We start from the raw sequence: 24,336 nt of genomic DNA on the forward strand, positions 1-24,336 counted from the left end.
TACCAGACAGACAACATACAGTATCAGTTTTTCAGTCATTCAACCCATAATTAATAAAAACGTAGTACATGCACACAAATCTGTAAAATGAACACATCAAACCTCATTTTGCATTTAAAGCTGTAAACAGGCCAAATAACAGTAAATCATCAATCACACTAGACTCGGGCTCCATTAGCAACCTTAAGCAATTTCACACATGCGTTAATTCAAGAAATACTGTTTTATCATTTTGAACTTTAATACCGTGATAGGAAATAGGGTGAGGGGTCCTTACTTGTTTTCGGGATCCGAATACGATTCACAGTGCGCCTGCAGGCTGTCCCTAATTTTCCCTGAATTTTTCCCGGGGAACTGAAACACGCTAACAGTACCTGCACGGGTTCCAAAAAAAATCCAAATTAGGCCCAGGGCCTCTTTCGGCCCAAATCGCAACTCCGGCACGGCGGCTCCGCCGTGCTCCGGCGACGGCGCCGCCGCTGGCGGCGGCGAGTCGCCTCGGGTTGACTGTTTTCGGCCGTTTTTGGCCGAATTCGGCCACACTCGCATTGGTCCTTGTCAGAAAACAACCCTAGGGCCCTCGGGGGGCCAAAAAATCACGGAAAAGCGGAGCTTACCGGCGGCGGCGCTCTCGGGTACGGCGACTCTCCGGCGAAGTTCGTGTTTTGGTGATTTGGCTTCGGTCAACCTGTAGAGAAAAGAATGGTGATCACGGTGATATAAAAATTGCATCGAACGGAGGCCGGGAAGGGCCTCGTCGGAGGCAAAAACCGAGAGGGGGCGCGGCGGTGCCGCTGGGCTTCGGCCGCGTATTCCGGCCGTTTGGCCGGGATTTCGGCTTCGATTTGGCCATAGGAGGAATCAGTGGGGAAAAACGAGTCGGGGGTATGAAATTTACCTCGATCGGCGGTCGGAAATTTCCCCGGTGCGGCGGCGAGTGGCGGCGGGTGGCGGCGGTCGGCCTCTGGTTCGTCTTCTCCGGCGAGCGGCTGGCGGCTAGGGTTTTTGGTCTGGTGTGGGGGTTCTATTTATAACCCCTTGCCTTTTGATCACAGCCGTTCGTTTCGTTTTAATCTGGGCCGTTCGTTTTTGATTGAATCTGGGCCGTCCGTGCGTTTGAATCTGGGTCGTCCGATCGCGTGATTGATCTGGGCCGTCGGATCGCACCCACGCGGATCGCCAACGTGGCTCCTTTCGGAGTGACGCGATCTTGCCACGTGGCAGGCCCTGGTTGGCCGGGACTGCTGACGTGGCTGCTGACGTGGCCCCCCTTTTTTTTTTTTTTTTTTTTTTTTTCCTCCTCCTTTCCGGGTGCTACAAATATAATTTTTATTTTTATTAAACTTTTAATTTACAAATTTTTAAAAAAGAATTTTGATGTATTTCGATTCTAACTTTTTCATTTCATCGGCTATCAATTCAATCTATTTTGTTTTTTAAAAAAATTAAATTTTTTATGTTATAATTAACGTATTTCAATATAAAATATTTATATGTAAGGAAATAACTTAACTCGGCATACAAAAATTCGAGTATAATATTTTAATAAAAATTAAATGAATATTAATTAATCAATTATACTTATTTAAAAAATAATTTTTCATTTAAATTATAATAAATTTTAATTTCTTCGACATAATTCTATCGATACACTTAATATAATATTAAACATTATCCTAACTGCAAATTTAAAATTTCAAGTCATATAATAATATCACGAAAACTATTAATTTAAATTTGTATCATAATTTTAGTAAGATTTTTTTTAATATAGTAATGTATATGCTTCTAAATATTTAAATTAAAAATGTGTTTTATAATTTCGATACGATAAATAAATGTTTGATATGGTAAAATAAAATAATTTATAATAAATACATAAAAATAGAATATAAAATATAATTTTTATTTTTATTAAACTTTTAATTTACAAATTTTAAAAAAAGAATTTTGATGTATTTCGATTCTAACTTTTTCATTTCATCCGCTATCAATTCAATCTAATTTGTTTTTTAAAAAAATTAAATTTTTTATGTTATAATTAACGTATTTCAATATAAAATATTTATATATAAGGAAATAACTTAACTCCGCATACAAAAATTCGAGTATAATATTTTAATAAAAATTAAATGAATATTAATTAATCAATTATACTTATTTAAAAAATAATTTTTCATTTAAATTATAATAAATTTTAATTTCTTCGATATAATTCTATCGATACACTTAATATAATATTAAACATTATCCTAACTGCAAATTTAAAATTTTAAGTCATATAAGAAATCTGCATGTCATGAGATAAATCTTTCAAATCAACACGTAATTTTTTAAAATTCTCACACTTTCTCTATTTTTACTGACGGAATAACAGCATAGAAAACCTTACCGACGATTTGAGAACCGTAACCGTCTTTTTATATCATTAAATTTTTATTATTTTTAATTTAATCCATTACAAGATTAAAAATAACGTTTTTAGTTTCTATACATAAAAAAAAAATTACATTTTATTCGATGCATTAAAACTCAATATTCGTTTAATCTTAACAGATCATTTTTAATCGAACCCAATAAAATTAATAACTTTTTATGCACAATAAACTCACACGTAAGCCGCCGAAATAACTCAACGTATTACCCTCAATCAATCGTAATTTTTCGATTCTAATTATAAAGTGTAAAATAAAATAAAAAATAAATTAAATATGAAATTAAAATATTATTTTCTGAAACTTTTTTATAGTAGAAAAAGGCGGGGAGAGTCCGTTGACCGAACGAGTGTTTATCCATTCGATCTCGCGGACTAACAGCCGCCACTCATTTTTTTCTCCAACATAACGTCAAAAGTCAACGGAAGTCAACCTCAAATATAACAATCAACCAAACCCCAACGTAGTACAAGATTTTAATTGACCAGTCTACCACACAAATATATAAACATTATAAATATTTATCTTCTATTGATCTTCAAGTATTTTTATTTTAAATACATACACATATATATATATACATATATATATATACACACACACTTAAGTTATGTATTTTATGTAACATAATATATGAATATTTATGTATATACATGATACATATATTATTTAGAAAATTAATCCTTAAAGTACGTACAATTTTACGTTGGTTTAATGGTGTGTTTACGTTTACGAGTAAAATCAGTAAAAAAAATATTTTACTATGTAATGCGAGAATACATCGCCAATAAATTAACGAACCTATTTATAGAGAGAGTAGTAGAGTTTTTCACAAATAAATTTTTTTTAGTACATACGTCAAATATTTCTCAAGATAAATACAAAGAAAACTCTTATAAATTATCATTCGGAATATAGATAAATATCACCGGTAAAAAAAAATATTTTATTATGTGATACGAGAATATATCGCTAATAAGTTAACGAACATCTTTATAGAGAGAGTAGTAGAGTTTTTCGCAAATAAATTTTTTTTAGTACATACGTCAAATATTTTTCAAGATAAATACAAAGAAAACTCTTATAAATTATCATTCGAAATATAGATAAATATCACTAAAATTCAAGACACACGTATATTATTTTTTTACGTTTTTCTATACACGATAAAATTCGTTAATTATTTTAATCTTTAGTTCAATTCGATTTTCTGTTTCCGAAAAGGATAATGGAACCCTAGATTTAACAATTTGAGTTTTATAATATTTTATTTAAATATAAGTGTTCAATATATGATTTAATTAAGTTAATTTTACCAATTAAAATATTATATATTGGGTAAAAATTATAAAAAGATATATACATATATATATGTGTGTGTGTGTGTGTGTGTATAATAATCTTAGGATAATTGCAATTAATTCTATAAATTTCTGAGAAAAAAGTTGTGTTTTATTACTCATTAAAATTTGTTGTGTTACACAGAAATAAGCTGTTGAAATTGTCACAACATGAAACAAATTAAACAAAAATTATAATAACTAAATATATGTATATATATATATGTATGTATATATGTATTACAGAATCAATCAATCCAAATATAATGAAAATCAACCCTATTTAGACCACAACCATTGCAACTCCTCCATGGGAATACCTTCTAAATTCATTCTATCATCGAACTCTCTATTTATCGACATAGCATGATTCGAGACCAAGACAGAACCTCCGACGAGATCCACACTACGATGGTATTGATGTCGGTGATCGGAAACATTACCGGGCGCCATTCCGGCCTTGGCTTTCTTGTAAGAGTTCTTCAGAGCTATGATATATACATATATATATATATATATATTTATATGGCCCTTCTGGACTTACCAATATAATTCCCATATTTGTTTCATCAGCTTCTTCAGAGCTATGATATATACATATATATATATATATATATGGGAGTTGGGGTTTGTATGCCCAAAATCTGCATGTTTAAAATGAGATAAAATGAGCAGAGGATAAACCATATACTTTAACTTTATATTTTTGGTATAACGGCCCTGGAATTTTAAAATTAAATATGTATATTAAAAAGGTCAAATACGGAAGCGAAATAAAAATTTGATTAATATCCCTTACACCAAAACCAAAAACGTGCTCAAAGTATAAAAGAACAAACTAACTAAAAGAGAAACTCGAAAGTCAAAGCTATAAATATAATTACGGAGTCTTTAGGCATCCCCTTCGCCGTCTTCCTGCCGAACGGGCTCGGGAACAATGTCTTCCTGATCTGAAATGATTAAATAAGGAATGAGCTACACCAGCCCAGTAAAGACATCACACTATCTCACCGTCACGGCGTTAAAGGTGGGTAGAAAACACAAAAAGACCAATGGAGCATAATTTACAACAAATTCTTTTATCAATAATAAAATCCTTTACTATCCACTTACCTCGATGAAATTTATAAAACAATATACGAAAGCAATAACATTATCATCATCATGAAATCATATGAGCTGTATAACATAATATTTATCACGCCTTTTTGCAATTCAATCATTTCACAATATATTTTTTCTCGTTTACCAGCCTACTAGTATCCATGGGGATCCATAGGGGTCCCGCTACCCGTGAACCCTTAACACTTGTAATCAGATTCCAAGGCCGTCCCCATACCCCGTCCGGTATGGGCACCAAAACTATAAACCTCAATACCCCGTCCGGTATGAGGGTGAAACGGGCCGTCCCCATACCCCGTCCGGTATGGGCGCCAAAACTCATAAGGTCTCCATACCCAGTCCGGTATGAGAGACCAAAATCCCGGTAGGGTTCCCTACGGACCCGGTCCATCCACCATCTTCCAGGATATCTAGTCAGGCTGTCCACATTATTCGTTTGCCAATTCACATAACTTTTTATCCCTTTTTCTTTAGTGACCATCATCAAATCACACACAAACATGCGAACCGTAGTTCACGCCAACAAGACAACACACAACATCGGGTTCTCAGACATTCAGTGTAACGGCCCCAGAAATTTAAAATGAAATGTATTAAAAACATCAAATGCAGAAGCGAAGTCAAAAATTCGATTAACATCCCTTACACTAAAACCAAAAACGTGCTCACAAAATATAAAAGATCAAACTATCTAAAGGAGAAACTTGAAAGTAAAAGCTACGAATATGACTATGGAGTCTTTAGGCGTCCCCTTCGTCGTCTTCCTGCGGAACCGGCTTGGGAACGATGTCTTCCTGATCTGAAATGATTAAATAAGGGATGAGCTACACTAGCCCAGTAAAGACATCACGATATCTCACCGTCACGGAGGTAAAGGTGGGTAGAAAACACAAAAAGACCAATGGAGCATAATTTACAACAAATTCTTTTATCAATAATAAATCCTTCACCATCCACTTACCTCGGTGAAATCCATAAAACAGTATACGAAAGCAATAACATTATCATCATCATGAAATCATATATGAACTGTATAACATAATACTTATCAAGCCTTTTGTAATTCAATCGTTACACAACATATTTTCCTCATTTACCAGCCCACTAGTATCCATGGGGATCCATAGGGGTCCCGCTACCCGTTAACCCTTAACACTTGAAATCAGATTCCAGGGCCGTCCTCATACCCTGTCCGGTATGGGCACCAAAACTATAAACCTCATTACCCCGTCCGGTATGAGGGTGAAACGGGCCGTCCCCATACCCCGTCCGGTATGGGCGCCAAAACACATAAGATCTCTATACCCCGTCCAGTATGGGAGACCACGATCCCGGTAGGGTTCCCTACGGACCCGGTCCGTCCACCATCTCCCAAGATATCTAGTCAGGCTGACTACATTATACAATTACCCATTTACATAATCTTTCATTCTCTTTTCCCTCAGTCAGCATCATCAATCCACATACAAACAAGCAAAACGGTAATTTATGCCAAACAGATAACATACAGCATCAATATCCCAGTCATTTAATCCATAATCAGTAAAACAGTAAAATATGCACACGAAACTATAAAATGAAAACATCAAATGTAGCAGCCCCGGTAATTCATAATGGAATTTATTTTATAAATATCAAATGCGGAAGCGAAGTCAAAATTTGAATAACATCCCTTACACTAAAACTAAAACGTGCTCACAAAATATAAAAGATTAAACTACCTAAAGGAGAAACTTGAAAGTAAAAACTACGAATGTGACTATGGAGTCTTTAGGCGTCCCCTTCGTCGTCCTCCTGCGGAACCGGCTCGGGAACGATGTCCTCTTGATCTGAAATGATTAAATAAGGAATGAGCTACACTAGCCCAGTAAAGACATCACGATATCTCACCGTCACGGAGGTAAAGGTGGGTAGAAAACACAAAAAGACCAATGGAGCATAATTTACAACAAATCCTTTTATCGATAATAAAACCTTTACCATTTACTTACCTCGGTGAAATTCATAAAACAATATACGAAAGCAATAACATCATCATCATCATGGAAACATATATATGAACTGTATAACATAATACCTATCACACTTTTCGTAATTCAATCGTTACACAACATATTTTCCTAATTCACCAGCCCACTAGTATCCATGGGGATCCATAGGGGTCCCGCTACCCGTTAATCCTTAACACTTGAAACCACATTCCAGGGCCGTCCCCATACCCCGTCCGGTATGGGCGCCAAACCATAGACCTCATTACCCCGTCCGGTATGAGGGTGAAACGGGCCGTCCCCATACCCCGTCCGGTATGGGCGCCAAAACACATAACATCTCCATACCCCGTCCGGTATGGGAGACCACAATCCCGGTAGGGTTCCCTACGGACCCGGTCCGTCCACCATCTCCCAGGATATCTAGTCAGGCTGACCACAGTATACAATTTCCATTTACATAATCGTTCATTCTCCTTTTCCCTCAGTCAGCATTATCAATCACATACAAACAAGCAAAACGATACTTAATGCGAAACAGACAACATACAATATCAATATCCCGGTCATTCAATCCATAATCAACAAAACAGTAGAATATGCACACGAAACTATAAAATGAAAACATCGAACCTCATGCTGCATTTAAAACTATAAAATAGGTCAAATAACAGTTAACCGACAAACACACTAGACTCGGGCTCCATTAGCGACCTTAAGCAATTTCACACATTCGTTGATTCATGAAATACCGTTTTATCATTTATTGAACTTTAAAACCGTGATAGGAAATAGGGTGAGGGGTCCTTACTCGTTTCGGGGTCCGAACACGGCTTCACAGTGCGCTTGCATGCTGTCCCTAATTTTCCCTGAATTTTCCTCGGGGAACTGAAACGCACTACTGGTACCTGCACGTGTTCAAAAAAAACCCAAATTGGGCCCAGGGCCCCTTTCGGCCCAAATCGCAACTCCGGTACGGAGGCTCCGCCGTGCTCCGGCGACAGCGCCGCCGCTGGCTGCGGTGATTCGCCTCGGGTTGGCTGTTTTCGGCCGAATTCGGCCACACTCGCATCGGTCCCTGCGAGAAAACAACCCTAGGGCCCTCGGGGGGCCAAAAAATCACGGAAAAACGGAGCTTACCGGCGGCGGCGCTCTTGGGTGCGGCGGCTCTCCGGCGAGGTTCGTGTTTTGGTGATTCGGCTCCGGTCAACCTGTAGAGAAAAGAATGGTGATCACGGTGATATAAAAATTGTATCAAACGGAGGCCGGGAAGGACCTCATCGGAGGCAAAAACCGAGAAGGGACGCGGCGGCGCCGCTGGGCTTCGGCCGTGTATTCCGGCCGTTTGGCCGGGATTTTGGCTCCGATTTGGCCACAGGAGGAATCAACGTGGAAAAACGAGTCGGGGGTACGAAATTTACCTCGATCGGCGGTCGAAAATTCCTCCGGTGCGGCGGCGGGTGGCGGCGGCCGGCTTCTGGTTCGTCTTCTCCGGCGAGCGGCAGGCGGCTAGGGTTTGTGGTCTGGTGTGGGGGTTCTATTTATAACTCTTTGCCTTTTGATCTCAGCCGTCCATTTTGTTTTAATCTGGGCTGTCCGTTTTTGATTAAATCTGGGCCGTCCGTGCTTTTAAATCTGGGCCGTCCGATCGCACGCTTGATCTGGGCCGTCCAATCGCTCCTACGCAGATCGCCAACGTGGCCCTTTTTGGAACGACGTGGTCCTGCCACGTGGCAGGTCCCGGTTGGCCGGGACTGCTGACCGGGCCTGCTGACGTGGCTGCCGACATGGCTTTTTTTTCTTTTTTTTTTCCGGACCCTTTCTGGGCGCTACATCAAACCTCATACTGCATTTAAAACTGTAAAACAGGCCAAATAACAGTTAACCGACAAACACACTAGACTCGGGCTCCATTAGCGACCTTAAGCAATTTCACACATTCGTTGATTCATGAAATACCGTTTTTTCATTTATTGAACTTTAATACCGTGATAGGAAATAGGGTGAGGGGTCCTTACTCGTTTCGGGGTCCGAACACGGCTTCACAGTGCGCCTACGGGCTATCCCTAATTTTCCCTGAATTTTTCTCCGGGAAACTGAAACGCACTACTGGTACCTGCACGTGTTTCAAAAAATATCCCAAATTAGGCCCCGGGCCCCTTTCAGCCAATATCGCAATTCCGGCACGGCGGCTCTGCCGTGCTCCGGCGACGGCGCCGCCGTTTGCGGCGGCGATTCGCCTAAGTTTTGCCGTTTTTGGCCGTTTCCGACCGAATTCGACCACACTTGTATCGATCCTTGCGATAAAACAACCCTAGGGCCCTCGGGGGGCCAAAAAATTATGAAAAACCGAAGCTTACCGGCGGCGGTGCTCTCGGGTGCGGCGGCTCTCCGGTGAAGTTCGTGTTTTAGTGATTCGGCTCCGATCAACCTGTAGAGAAAAGAATAGTGATCACGGTGATATAAAAATTGCATTAAACGGAGGCCGGGAAGGGCCTCATCGGAGGTAAAAATTGAGAAGGGGCGCGGCGGCGCCGCTGGGTTTCGGCCGTGTTTTCCGGCCGTTTGGCCGGGATTTGGGCTCCGATTTGGCCACAGGGGAAATCAGCATAGAAAAACGAGTCGGGGGTATGAAATTTACCTCGATCGGCGGTCGAAAATCTCCCCGGTGCGGCGGCGGGTGGCGGCGGCCGGCGTCTCCAGCGTCTGGTTCGTCTTCTCCGGCGAGGGCAGGCGGCTAGGGTTTTTTTTGGTCTGGTGTGGGGGTTCTATTTATACCATTTTGTCTTTTGATCTGAGCCGTCCATTTTGTTTTAATCTGGGCCGTCCGTTTTTTGATTAAATCTGGGCCGTCCATGCGATTTCATCTGGGCCGTCCGATCGCACTTACACGGATCGCCAACGTGGCCCGTCCCCGGTCGACGTGGTTTTGCCACGTGGCAGGTCCTGGTTGGCCGGGACTGCTGACGTGGCCCCTTTTTTTTTTCAATTTTCCGGGCGCTACATTCAGTCCATAATCAATGAAACAGTGATACATGCACACGAAACTATGAAATAAAAACATCAGACATCATACTGCATTTGAAACTGTAAAATAGAACAAACAACAACTGACCGACAAATGCACTAGACTCGAGCTCCATTAGCAACCTTAAACAATTTCACACAACTATTGATTCATGAAATCCCGTTTTATCATTTATTGCACTTTAATACCGTGATAGGAAATAGGGTGAGGAATCCTTACTTGTTTCGGGGTCCGAATACGGCTCTACAGTGCGCCTGCAGGCTGTCTCTAATTTTCCCTGAATTTTTCCTGGGGAACTGAAACGCACTACTGGTACCTGCACGTGTCCCAAAAAATCCCAAATTAGACCCAGGACCCCTTTCGACCAATATCGCAATTCCGACACGACGGCTCCGCCGTGCTCCGGCGGCGATTCGCCTCGGGTTGGCCGTTTTCTGCCGAATTCGGCCACACTTGCATCGGTCCCTGCGATAAAACAACCCTAGGGCCCTTGGGGGGCAAAAAAATTACGAAAAATCGAAGCTTACCGGCGGCGGTGCTCTCGGGTGCGGCGGCTCTCCGGCGAGGTTCGTGTTTTGGTGATTTGGCTCCGATCAACCTGTAGAGAAAAGAATGGTGGTCACGGTGATATAAAAATTGTATCAAACGGAGGCCGGGAAGGGCCTCATCGGAGGCAAAAACCGAGGAGGGGCGCGGCGGCGCCGCTGGGTCTCGGCCGTGTTTTCCGACCATTTGGCCAGGATTTTGGCTCCGATTTGGCCACAGGGGAACTCAGCGTGGAAAAATGAGCCGGGGGTATGAAATTTACCTCGATCGGCGGTCGGAAAACTCCCCGGTGTGGCGGCAGGTGGCGGCGGCCGGCTCCTCCGGCGTCTGGTTCGTCTTCTCCGGCGAGGGTAGGCGGCTAGGGTTTTTGTGGTCAGGTATGGGGGTTTTATTTATACTCTTTTGCCTTTTGATCACAACCGTCCATTTTGATTAAATCTGGGTCGTCCGTTCTTAATTGAATCTGGGTCGTCCGTGCGCGTGCATCTGGGCCGTCCGTGCGATTGCATCTGGGCCGTCCGTGTGCACGCTTGATCTGGGCCGTCCATGCGCGCGGGAACGCATCTGGACCGTCCGATCGCGCGCACGCGGATCACCCACGTGGCCCGTTCCCGGGTCGACGTGATCTTGCCACGCGGCAGGTCCTGGTTGGCCAGGGCTGCTGACTGGGCCGCTGACGTGGCTGCTGACGTGGCGCTGATGGGGCACAATTTTTTAAAATTGCGTTTTGACCCCCGATTTCTGATTTTCTTTTCAAAAATACCCCCAGAATCCTAATTTTCACCCTTTTTTTCCAAAATCAATTTCAATTAAATCCAAATAATATTTTTACCCCATTTTATCATTATTATTATTTTTATTTTTATTAAGAAAAATTTAAATTAAATTAAATAAATCAATTAAAATAATAATTAAATTATAAATAAACTAAATCAAATTAATAATAATAATAATAATAAAAATAAAGAAATTATTGGGTGTTACATTTGGTTAGTTCTATTTCTATTTATGAAAAAAAATCATAATTTATTTTATTATTAAGATTCTTTTTTTTTTTTTCTTCTTTTCACTAAACATTTCAAAGTTGGTCCACCTCTATATACTCAAATATATACACATCAGTAGGTATATATGCTGCAAAGAATTTGTATGCTGAAATTGAAAAGAAGAATGGAAATTATTAAAAATCACAGTTCATTTATTTTTAATCATTTGTAATTTGTTAATTTTTTAATTTAACTAAGAAATGATTTAGTTCGTAGTACCCCGGAGGCGAAAAATTATTATTTTTTTTTTTGAAAATGACATTCGTTCTGTCAAAATCAACGAGTAATACAATAATATCAGGGGAAAAAATATTTTCAGGTGTAGAAATTCAAAAAATTCTACTAGAATCTCGCAATAAGATAGACTACTACTACATTACAGTTTCTACTTATCCAACCCACTGAAATATCGTAGCGGAGAGTTAAACGAAAGATTTATAATCCTCTACAATGTACCCGAATTCAAACTTGTTAACATCTTTGGTTGAGAGAGCTCTCTTGACCTACAGTGCATCCACTTCAACAATGTCGAGTCTCGAAAGATAAGTTACAAGATAGTGTAACACACTCTATAGGCAAAAAACTCTGCGAGGTAAGGGGAACGACAGCCTCTCAAAATTTCAAAAAAAATCGACAAAAAACTATTAGTCTCGTCAAAGCAGATAACTTTATTAAATTCATCAATTCTCAAAACATATAATTACGTATAATACGTGTTTTCAGAAAATTTATATAATTTATACATAGTTCAAAAGTAACTAACTAAATTATAATAGTTTCATAAAAATCAAATGATGAAATACCAAAATAGATTTAGTATCTTTTAAAATTTTATTCGTTCAAAATATTCGGAAATTCCGTTAATAAACATGCATTTTAATGAAAAACATAGTACACGATGTTTGTATTCAACAAATATTTTAGAATTCAATATGAACTTATAGTACTTGTAAAATTCACAATTATTTTCATCCAATCCAATGAACCCTAATATATTTTGTATAGGTTAGAAATTAATTGGCTAGAGGAATTGTATACATATATGTCAAAGGTGGATATTTACATGGAGTATGAAAGTAATTGGGATTAGAAATGATGAATCTCGTAGAATATGGCAAGTAGATAGAAGATACTTTTTTAAGTTTAACTAGCGGTGTAAGTATAGGTCAATATTGACTCATCATCGAGACATGTGCATTTCGAGAAGTTATTATACACGTTAGATACATGCACGATCCGGGATGGATGGTATATAACTTATATAAGTTCATGCACACAATCTGTTGTATATACAGATTATATGTACCTTTAAAGACATGCAGAATCTGGTAAAAGTTGGTCAAGCATGGCCCATGACTGAACAAGATAAGTGTAAAGGGAATCACAAATCATCAATATATATATATATATATATACCTTAAATATAAGCATGATCCATGACGGAACAAGATAAGTCTAAAGTGAATCACAAACCATCAATATATATATATATATATATATACCTTAAATATAATATGTCAATTCATACTTGGGTTAGTAAGTGAATATGTTATACAAATCAAAATTTATTCATCATACTTTAAAAAGATTATATTATGATTATATATATATATGAATCGCTTCCATTTAATTAATTACTAAACTTCAAATTAACTACGTAGTCAAGATTTGAAATCTTACATACTAGATTAGTCTGTCAAGATCATGCACCAATTCGAATTCGATCACCGTACTTCGAAAAGTTTATATTATGGTCATATATATTCGAATAGCTTCCAACTAAAAATATAAGAATTAATTACTGAATACAATGTGAATGTGAACCCTATAATCAAGATTCGAAATCTTAAAATTGGATCTTGTACTTCCTTGTAAGTATACATTTGTGTGTGTGTATATATATTCATGCATCTGTTATGTGCTGTATATCATCGCCGGTAAGCAAATCCTTAGGAGCGTTAATTAACAGTCAGAAAAGGATGGCTGGTTTGAAAGCGATGATAATCGTTGTCTTCTTGCTGTGCTCGGTCATGGCTGCAACAACTGCAAGACCAATATTCCATGATGATCAGCAAATTTTGCCGCCTCCTTCGAATCCGCCCACTCGAGGCTGCAACCCGATCACCAGGTGCCGTCCGGGTACTCCGCCACCCAAAATAGCCGACCATGTTGATCAGCAAATTTTGCCGCCTCCGTCGAATCCACCCACTCGAGGCTGCAACCCGATCACCAGGTGCCGTCCGGGTACTCCGCCGCACAAAATGGCCAACGATGTCTCGCATGTCAACCACCATTCTTAACTGTAATCGATAGTTCTTACCATCAATAAACATTGCAATCTCAAAAGATTATCTCTACTTGTTCTTCGGTGATCATTATGAATGAAAATATACTTATGAAATGATGAGTGATTAATGATCGAGATATCTGAATCAATAATTTCAAGCTCAGCTATATATATATATATATAACGCTCTGTTGGAAGATAAATGAAATCTGGAATCGGATATATAGTATATATTAATAAATTATAAGTTTATTTCCCTCGGTCGATCTCAATTTTTTATTCTAGTTTAAAAAAAAAAATCACATTTTTTTAAAATTTAAAATAAATTATATATAAAATTAAAGAAATTAATAAACTAAATCTTTATCATGTAAGGATTTCAAAATAAATTAATCGAATAGCTGATATTAGATCTGAAAACATAACCGTATTTGAATTCGTAACGGAAAAAATCTGCACGTTATACGGTAAATTTTTATTACGAAAGAATTTTAAAATAAACTAAATCTAAATATAAAATACGTTCGTATTGAATCGTTGATATTAGATCTGAATTCGTAACGGAAGAAATCTGCACGTCATGCGATAAATCTTTCAAATCAACACGTAATTCTTTAAAATTTTAACACTTTCTCTATTTTTACTGACGGGATAACAAAATAAAAAAATTCTACAGATGATTTTGGGACCGTAACCGTCTTTTTATATTATTAAATTTTTATTTTAGTTTTAAAAAAATCACATTTTTTTAAAATTTAAAATAAATTATATATAAAATTAAAGAAATTAATAAACTAAATCTTTACCATGTAAGGATTTCAAAATAAATTAATCGAATAGCTGATATTAGATCTGAAAATATAACCGTATTTGAATTCGTAGCAGAAGAAATCTGTATGTTATACGGTAAATCTTTATTACGTAAGAATTTCAAAATAAACTAAATCTAAATATAAAATACGTTTGTATCGAATCGTTGATATTAGATCTGAATTCATAGCGAAAGAAATCTGCACGTCATGCGATAAATCTTTCAAATTAACACGTAATTTTTTAAAATTCTCACACTTTCTCTATTTTTACTGACGGGATAACAAAATAAAAAAATTCTACAGATGATTTGGGAACCGTAACTGTCTTTTTATATCATTAAGTTTTTATTATTTATAATTTAACTCATCACAAAATTAAAAATAACGTTTTTAGTTTTTATACATAAAAAAAAAAATTTATCTTTTATTCGATGTATTAAAACTCAATATTCGTTTAATCTTAACAGATCATTTTTAATCGGACCCAATAAAATTAATAACTTTTTATGCACAATAAACTCACACGTAAGCCGCCGAAATAACTCAACGTATTACTCTCTCGATCAATCGTAATTTTTCGATTCTAATTATAAAGTGTAAAATAAAATTAAAAAAAACAGATTTTTTAAAATAAAAAATAAATTATATATAAAATTAAAATATTATTTTCTGAAACTTTTTTATAGTAGAAAAAGACGGGCAGAGTCCGTTGACCGAACGAGTGTTTATCCATTCGATCTCGCGGACTAACAGCCGCCACTCATTTTTTTCTCCAACATAACGTCAAAAGTCAACGGAAGTCAACCTCAAATATAACAATCAACCAAACCCCAACGTAGTACAAGATTTTAATTGACCAGTCTACCACACAAATATATAAACATTATAAATATTTATCTTCTATTGATCTTCAAGTATTTTTATTTTAAATACATACACAAATATATACATATATATATATATATACACACACACACTTAAGTTATGTATTTTATGTAACATAATATATGAATATTCATGTATATACATGATACATATATTATTTAGAAAATTAATTCCTAAAGTAATTACAGTTACATTAAATATAAAAATTTTACGTTAGTTTAATGGTGTGTTTACGTTCACGAGTAAAATCAGTAAAAAAAATATTTTACTATGTAATGCGAGAATACATCGCCAATAAATTAACGAACTTATTTATAGAGAGAGTAGTAGAGTTTTTCACAAATAAATTTTTTTTAGTACATACGTCAAATATTTCTCAAGATAAATACAAAGGAAACTCTTATAAATTATAATTCGGAATATAGATAAATATCACCGGTAAAAAAAAATATTTTATTATGTTATACGAGAATATATCGCTAATAAGTTAACGAACATCTTTATAGAGAGAGTAGTAGAGTTTTTCGCAAATAAATTTTTTTTAGTACATACGTCAAATATTTTTCAAGATAAATACAAAGGAAACTCTTATAAATTATCATTCGAAATATAGATAAATATCGCCGGTAAAAAAAAGTATTTTATTATTTGATACGAGAATACATCGCTAATAAGTTAACGAACCTGTTTATAGAAAGAGTAGTAGAGTTTTTCACAAATAAAAACTCTTTAGCATATACATTAAATATTTCTCAAGATAAATACAAAGTAAATTCATATAAATTATGCTTCAGGATATAGATAAATATTACCAAAATTCAAGACACACGAATATTATTTTTTTACGTTTTTCTATACACGATAAAATTCGTTAATTATTTTAATCTTTAGTTCAATTCGATTTTCTGCTTCCGAAAAGGATAGTGGAACCCTAGATTTAACAATTTGAGTTTTATAATGTTTTATTTAAATATAAGTGTTTAATATATGATTTAATTAAGTTAATTTTACCAATTAAAATATTATATATTGGGTAAAAATTATAAAAAGATATATACATATATATATATATATGTGTGTGTGTATATAATAATCTTAGGGTAATTGCAATTAATTCTATAAATTTCTGAGAAAAAAGTTGTGTTTTATTACTCATTAAAATTTGTTGTGTTACACAGAAATAAGCTGTTGAAATTGTCACAACATGAAACAAATTAAACAAAAATTATAATAACTAAATATATATATATATGTATGTATATATGTATTACAGAATCAGTCAATCCAAATATAATGAAAATCAACCCTACTTAGACCACAACCATTGCAACTCCTCCATGGGAATACCTTCTAAATTCATTCTATCATCGAACTCTCTATTTATCGACATAGCATGATTCGAGACCGAGACAGAACCTCCGACGAGATCCACACTACGATGGTGTTGATGTCGGTGATCGGAAACATTACCGGGCGCCATTCCGGCCTTGGCTTTCTTGTAAGAGTTCTTGGCCGAGAACGAACTCTCTTCCATCCATTTCACGCTAGCATCTTTGCCCGTAAGGCTTTGGACGACGGATTTGAAGCTCCTCAGATCAGTCTCGACGTAGTGAGTGTCTATCAACTTCACTTTAAACCCGTCCTGTCTCGCCATATCGATCGAGAAGACGAAGAAGATTTTTTTTTTTTCTGGTTCGTGGGTTTAAATGGTTTGAAAAAAAAAAGAGTTAGTGTTAAATAGGAGTAGAGAGGGTAGGAGGAGAAGGTCCGGAAGAATTATTGCTTGATGGTTAAGACAGAAGCAGTCTTGAAAGACTTTGAAGACTTTGGAAGTCAAGGCACACAAATTATGAATTGGGAAAAAGCTTCTTCTTAGGATTCCATTCACGTGGATAGAAAAAGATTATATTTAACTTTATATATATATATGTATATATATGTATATGTATGTATGTATGTATGTATATATCGATTCTAGAGTGATACATGTGCGTGAATCTTTGTAATTATTATCTTATAATTAATCTACTTTTAATCCCACTAACAATAATTAAAATAAAGTAATCCTTCATGTTTACAATCTATGACCAGTGTTGATTACTCAATATGTTTTTTCAAAGAAGGAAAAATTCAAAAAATATAGTCAACTACATATATATATATATATAGTTTATTGTTCAGAAAGATAGTTCTTCCTTGAAAGAAATTAAGACCCAATTATGAGAAAAAACCAGCTAACGAACATCCTAATCTTTTGTTAACTAAGTGAGAATATTATAATTTTTTTGGTTAGCATCCGAACAATCTTTTATTTCGTAAAAAAAACCTTAGTTACTTTGTTATGCGAAGTTTAAAACTATTTTTCCGAATTTGATATATTATTTACAAAAATTTTAAAGAAGTTTCTTAAATAAAAACCAGTTTCAGAAACATTAAACCGATAAGAATAGACACGATCTTCTTAACACACTCGTTTAAGTGAAAGTGGAGTTTTCTTTTAAAGAACTTTAGCTCGTAAACTCGAAGTAAAGAAAGAAGATGATACAAAATTCCAGAAATAAGGAACAAACCAAGTAGAAATTGACAGACTACGCACGACGAAACACAAAAGTTGACGAAAAAGGGATGAACGCGTATTAGGAGCAAGGACAAGGTTCCCGAGATTTGCACGGGATCTTTAGATATAATACCATTTTAAATAATATATCGAATCAATTATTTTAAAAACGTAAATAAATAAGAACGAGTTAAAAAAATATAATATTTCTTTCTATTGCAGAAGTAATTCTGAGAAAGACATATCCTACAACCTCAGTCCAAGATCTTGGCTTTGCTAAAATCATTCTATAGCCATTACAGGAGCTTATTGATGTCTTACCCTCTGTCAGCCTGCTGAATCTGAGGCCAGTTTATTCTACTTGCACAGGGGACTTCCATAAAATCATGAGAGCAACAAAAGGCGAAGATTCTCTTTATAACCTGGATGCAGTGCGAGGACGGTCCCAATCTGTCAAGATGTGATTGCGAGTTATCTCTTTGAGTGAGCGACAACCGCTGAGTGTCATGGTTAGCTCAAACTCATCATGGAGCATTTGAAGAACTTTTCGAACACCAGCCTCACCAGCAGCTGCCAATGAGAAAACTACTGGCCTTCCAATCTGGAATTTGACACAATGAAATGGTAATACCAGAATGAGATTTTAACAGTACTATGCAACTTGATAGAAAGAATTACATAAAGATTGATGTGATCAAACTGTATTCTCCATAGAAGAAATGCTTGGATTTAGTTTTTGCAGTAATATACATCAATTAACAAACAAGAAACTTGGGAAAATGAAAGACTTCACTACCTCCCCAAACAAAGCTAAGATATTTCTGTATATATACACATTCTACAACATTGTTTGGTGCATAAGTTCAAAATAAGCTATATCTATACACACACACACACACACACATACACACACTAGATTCTTGTTTGGTGCATGAGTTCGAAATAAGCTATCGTTCCTTATTTTTTCAAACAATATACACTAAGTGCGGACACTTCCAGGTCCCAAAACAAAGCTAGATCTTGGGACTGCATCTGGGTCCGCGACAGCACCTGGGTCCTCAAACTGCATCTGAATCACAAAAGCACACCTAGGACCACATGCAAGTCCCAGGACAGTTCCCGAGTATTCTTGGAACAATATTTTATCTGCGGGTTTTACTTAATGGATTTTATATAAGATTACGGTAGGAAAACTTATTCCCAGACATGTTTTAAATTAACAAACATTTTAATGATTATTGCTCTGTTAACTTGTCTGTAGAAAGTTGTTAAACCATATAAACTGCAAATAAATGCTATCTATTGGTTATTTTCTTTGGATATTTTTGCACTTACAAAAACTCCTGATGCACCCAGAGCTAATGCCTTGAATACATCTGTTCCACGGCGAACCCCGCCATCAAGAAAAACAGGAATGCGTCCTTGTGCAGCTTTAACAACCTACATGTTAAGTCAATAAAATGAAATTGTTAAAGCACAATAGCAGAAGAAAGTTCTTTGAACAGCTGCAGCTTCCATAATTGGTTCCAGCATATACACAAATCAAGAAAATGGATAAAATGATAATTATAATAAACGAGACAATAGATGTTTTTATACTTTTAGAAATACCCAGCAGACATTTCCCTAAAGTTCATTGAAGGATAGGTTTAACATTGCAGACACCCAGGAACGAACTCTTAGCAGGAGAAATAATTAATATGAATGATGTCGCATATACATTAAGGAAGACAGTTTATGCTCTTGGTAATGATGATTAAAACGAATGAAGAACAAAATTGAGGCCCTCTGTGTGAAGAAAAGAAGTGACCGAATGGACAATATCAGCTAATAAAGCTTCATGCTAAATTAATGCTTTAAGATGTCTCTGCAAACAGACTTACCTCTTCCAAAGCCATAATAGTTGCAGGGACATAATCAAGCTGACGAGCTCCATGATTTGACACAATGATTCCTGCAGCTCCAGCTTCTACAGCTAGCCTTGCTAAAGAATAATCATTGGATAGTGGACAAATTAGAAAAGAATAATATCAGGAAACCCACAGACAAATGAATCACTAGAAAAAAGAATAAATTCTTCCTTCAGGAGGGAGTTTGTTTACCATCTTCAGCAGTAAGCACCCCCTTAACAAGAATTGGTAAATGAGTAATTGTTTGAAGCCATTTCAGATCCTGCTTGACATACAAACATTATTTTCGAGGCTTTCTTGTTTATAGTTTGAGCACAGTAAAGATTCAGATTAGGACCTTACCTTCCAGCTAAGTGATCGGTCAACTTGGCTAGCAACATATGAAGCTAGTCCAGAGTCATTGGTCTACAAGGTCAATTCACATATTCGATTATTTGAGAAGAAGTTACTACCATGAATCTCAAAATGGAAAATGAATCGCCTATCTAGATCACTGACCCTATCAATCTTCCCAAGATCCAAGCCCTCAAAGTTCTTCAGAATCAAATGTGGGGGCAAAACAAATCTGCAGGGGAATCAACTGAAGATTAAGGTCTTTCACTAACAAGCAGAGAAATATGCTAGTCAAAATAATGATGCATAAACATGAGTTAAATGGATTGATTCATTAGTGATTTCTTCTTGAAGAAAGCTGTAAACTTTATTTCATGGTTTTCTTCTAGACTATCACATTGTTTATAGGGTCAAATACCAAATCAGTATCCTTCAAAAACAGGACAGAAAACATACATATAAAAGATATAAGAAACTTTCCTCTATTCAAGATTCCAGTATCAAATCTAGACCTTATTTTTTCTCTTAAATTTTCTCTTAATATTTCTGCATATTTCTTCCCTAAAGATTTTGTCCTAATATTTCTGTACTCCCCCTCAAGCTAGATGTTGATCATGCCAAGCTTGGAGATCAAGTTCTCAAAGTTCTTTCTTGGTAAGGCCTTATCAGCGGGTCCGTTGTTTGTTGGTTGGATGAAATATTTACCACATTGATTATCCCTTATTTTACCTTCTCCTAGATTTTCTCCTATATTTCTGCATATTTCTTCTCCTAGGTTTTCTCCTAATATTTCTGCACTTGTTGTCATGTTTCCTAACATTGTTTACCTATTCTTGATATCGGCTTCCCTACGGCCAAGCCGTGGGGTATCCACAGTAAGGACAATTGCTTTGAATCCAGCCTTCTCAGCTCGCCGTACGAGCTGAATAACCACATTCCGATCTTTGAGCACCTGAATAAGAGACATATAACTATAGCTTATGCCAATAAAATATACAAAAACCAACAGAGCATAGAAGAATCAGGTGCTTATGGAACATTTATACCGGTGATGGAGCTTTAAAATAAAATACAATTTCTTTCCATTGGCTTTTCCAGATTATAAGAACCCCAAGGAGAAAAAAGAGAAGTTTCCGATAAAAATCAGGGGAAGAGTTTCATCTAATTATTTAAGTAGTCCAGAAAAATGTAAGGATTTTTTGTGGCAGACGCACTATTAAGTTCAAGAATTTTTTTTTTTGAAATATCATTTCAAGAAATTATTAAGGCTCTTATGAAAATAAGTTCTCTCCATATAAAATTCTCTCAGCAGACCAAATAATGCTAGAGAAAAATCAACAAAGTGAAAATGGAATTCGCATGACTCACGTAGAGTTGGAAGAAGCGAATGCCAGGTCCTGTGGAAGCAACCTCCTCAACACTGGAAGTACCCCATGATGATAGGGTCTAAGATTTAAAAAATGATCAATCAAAAGTTATACTGGCAGACCATGGGAAGGTTAAATGAAAAAGGACAGTAAAAAAAGAATATAAGTTAAATAATGAGGTCCAAACCATGATTGTTCCAGCTGCTGAAGCTGCTCTTGCAGTTGCAAATTCCCCTGCATAAGATACACCTCTGTTTCAATTCTTCTTTAACTTCTTTAAAGGAAACTTCAATGACTAAGGTGGAATATTTTCCCACTAAACAAACTAGAATAAGACATTAACATGCCAACTTTGTGGAATTGTTTCAACTCATACTTTTTACCATTTGAATTCATCAATTACTACCAAGAAAGCTCAGTGCCAAAGCTCTGAACAGTTTCAAATAGACCAGTTTAGAGGTGCGGACAAAACAAGTACTCCTTGCATGGCTTCGAAATTACAGATTTTAATTTGCAATTATCCCCAAAACCATCAAAGTTACATTGCTGGGGGATCCTTCCAGTGGCCACTAGAAGGCAATTAGAAGCAAATTGAGCCATGCCAAAACTCTCCCAGAAATCAGGTAAGATACTATCATTCATTGCAAGAAAATTTCACAGAAGTGCCAGATTGAGAATAACTCATTCAACCTATATATAACTTCTCAAAATTTGTTTATGACTGCACCCTGAGATATCTTCACTGAGAACTTAAGGCTAAAAAGAGCCGCAGATATCGTTCATTTGTGTATTTATTATGTCTTTGTGAGAATAAAGTAGGTTTAAGGAGATATATCAATGCAAGTTTAGATTTACTCTAGACACAAAAACATGAAATTAGAGGGGAATATACCATCAGGGTGTGCCATTTTCTGCATTGCTGTGGGAGCAATCATGATAGGCATTGAAATTTTGAAGCCCAAAACCACCGTGCTTATGTCAATGTTACTTACATCAATAAGTATACGGGGCCGAAACCTGTTTTCAACAAATTATATCCTTTTGAGAAGAAGAAATAGAAACCAATCCATTGTAAGTTTAACTGTAAATAGCAAAGGAGCTTACAAAATCCTAGAAAATGCATTTCTGTTCTCATTTAGAGTCCATTGGTCCTCTGCACCAGATGCGTAATAGTCATAAACCATCTTAGGCAGTTTCTGCTTTGCAATGACTTCATACTCCATAACATTTGTTATCTCCTCCATCCTTTCTAAGGGATTAATCCTATATGATACTCCAAAGTGTTCTGGATATAATAAAGAAAGAAAGGAGTAAAGTTCACACCAAAAGTTAACACCAATTACTTGGTAAGTATGTTTTAGAATTTAACAGTTTCTTCCCAACATCCACCAAAACACTTGAAACAGGATCTGCTTGACTGTGAAATATAGAAGTAGAAAATGAGACGCAGAAAGCACAATCGGAGACAGTCCATCAAGAAGAATCAGATTTAAAGACAGTACAAAAGTAGAAAAAGGAAACGAATATATCTGATGGTGAATTTATAAAATCAGAAGCCTAAAAGACACACCAGAAGCAAAAATTATGTTCAAGAAAAATCATCTGCCACCGCCACATTACGAGAAGCATTTAACTAGTCAAGTGGGTCTAAAAATTCCTTGCACTTGAAATCGCAAGGAACTTGGACAGTGATCGCATAAGATGTCAACTCCAGTAAATAAACTCAATCAAACAATCTCACAGGATTCTAGATTATTGTCTTATAAAAGCTGTAGCATCTACAAAACCAAATCTACTACGTCTGATAACAACTATTCCGATTAAGTTCTGAAATGGGCCTTGCATGCAGTATATAAATAACAACAAACCTCATTAAAGCAAAACATGACTGGAAACTGGAAATTTACAGAGTTCTATCAAATTCCAACATAGAAAAGTGGCAACCGGACAATCGGCAGTACTGTTGAATGCTATAACAAAAATAATAGAACCCGGAAACGAGTTCGAAACCCAGCGCACCTCTCCTATGAACTGAAGATCATATGAATATCAAGTCTCACAGAATACCCAGATTAAAATAATGTAAAAACAACGAAAGTAAATATCGTATGATAAGAAGAAACAAGATCAATCACCTGGGTTAGAAGACGCTGTATCCCAGAGAGAGAGACAGAGAGAGAGAGAATGAGAGAATGAGAGTTATTAGTACAAGCAGAAAAGAGAAAGCAAAGAACAGACCTTACCTCCTTTACCAAAAAAAAAAAATGGCGAGATCGTAGGGAAGAGAAGACCGAAAATTTTGACAGAGAGAGAGAGAGAGAGAGAGAGAGAGAGCAATGGGAAAGGACAAAGTTTTAGTTTTTATGTTCCATGAAAATGAGAGACGTGCGCAGACCGTTCTGCTCTACCATCATTCATCTCGCTTACTGAAACTCAATAAATTTACTATTCATTCACCATACCAAGATGGTAATTTTCTTGGGGGGGTTAATTATAATTAAAGGAGTGTTTGGTCAATTACAATAAAATGAGTGTTATAGTGATTTGTGAATAAAATTACCCGAAAACCCTAAGACTCGCCAAAACTAAACTCAGCACATTCAAATTTTTTTGATTTATAACTAAAATCAAGTCTGTCGTGACTAAATTGAATTTTTTTACTTTGTTTTCGTATTGAAGC

The 24,336-nt window shown here is 36.3% G+C and overlaps 2 protein-coding genes across 4 annotated transcripts; both read right to left on the reverse strand.

Moving 5' to 3' along the window:
- Positions 1–16,795: 16,795 nt before the first annotated feature.
- On the reverse strand, positions 16,796–17,143 carry LOC110819750 (uncharacterized). The gene has a single exon (XM_022049062.1). The coding sequence runs from the start codon at positions 17,141–17,143 to the stop codon at positions 16,796–16,798; it is 348 nt and encodes a 115-aa protein (XP_021904754.1).
- A 1,093-nt stretch (positions 17,144–18,236) lies between these two features.
- Positions 18,237–24,042, reverse strand: GOX3 (Aldolase-type TIM barrel family protein). 3 transcript variants are annotated; one of them, XM_022048926.1, is made up of 13 exons: positions 23,900–24,038; positions 23,792–23,806; positions 22,761–22,941; positions 22,549–22,673; positions 21,844–21,890; positions 21,658–21,735; positions 21,117–21,241; positions 20,455–20,521; positions 20,299–20,361; positions 20,149–20,218; positions 19,930–20,030; positions 19,382–19,486; positions 18,237–18,647 (listed from the first exon to the last, which is right to left on the reverse strand). In XM_022048926.1, exons 3-13 carry the CDS (start codon positions 22,898–22,900, stop codon positions 18,462–18,464), a joined length of 1,107 nt encoding a protein of 368 aa, XP_021904618.1. In that variant the 5' UTR covers positions 22,901–22,941; positions 23,792–23,806; positions 23,900–24,038; the 3' UTR covers positions 18,237–18,461. The 3 variants fall into 3 exon arrangements, with proteins under 3 accessions (XP_021904618.1, XP_021904617.1, XP_021904616.1); XM_022048925.2 differs by lacking the exon at positions 23,792–23,806 and having other exon boundaries at positions 23,900–24,042; XM_022048924.2 differs by having other exon boundaries at positions 23,792–23,931.
- Between the last annotated feature and the right edge of the window lie 294 nt (positions 24,043–24,336).

The sequence above is a fragment of the Carica papaya genome, chromosome 9 (genome assembly GCF_054855325.1).
Source record: "Carica papaya isolate Zhongbai chromosome 9, ASM5485532v1, whole genome shotgun sequence".
In the NCBI taxonomy this organism is placed as follows: Eukaryota; Viridiplantae; Streptophyta; class Magnoliopsida; order Brassicales; family Caricaceae; genus Carica; species Carica papaya.

Excerpts from the sequence above, each read along its gene's own strand:
- GOX3 (XM_022048925.2), bottom strand. The coding sequence starts at position 22,900 with ATGGAGGAGATAACAAATGTTATGGAGTATGAAGTCATTGCAAAGCAG. Across the intron at positions 22,674-22,760 it reads AATGCATTTTCTAGGATTTT|GTTTCGGCCCCGTATACTTA; the intron begins GTAAGCTCCTTT and ends TGTTGAAAACAG. Across the intron at positions 18,648-19,381 it reads TGGGTGCATCAGGAGTTTTT|ATTGGAAGGCCAGTAGTTTT; the intron begins GTAAGTGCAAAA and ends GTCAAATTCCAG.
- LOC110819750 (XM_022049062.1), bottom strand. The coding sequence starts at position 17,143 with ATGGCGAGACAGGACGGGTTTAAAGTGAAGTTGATAGACACTCACTAC.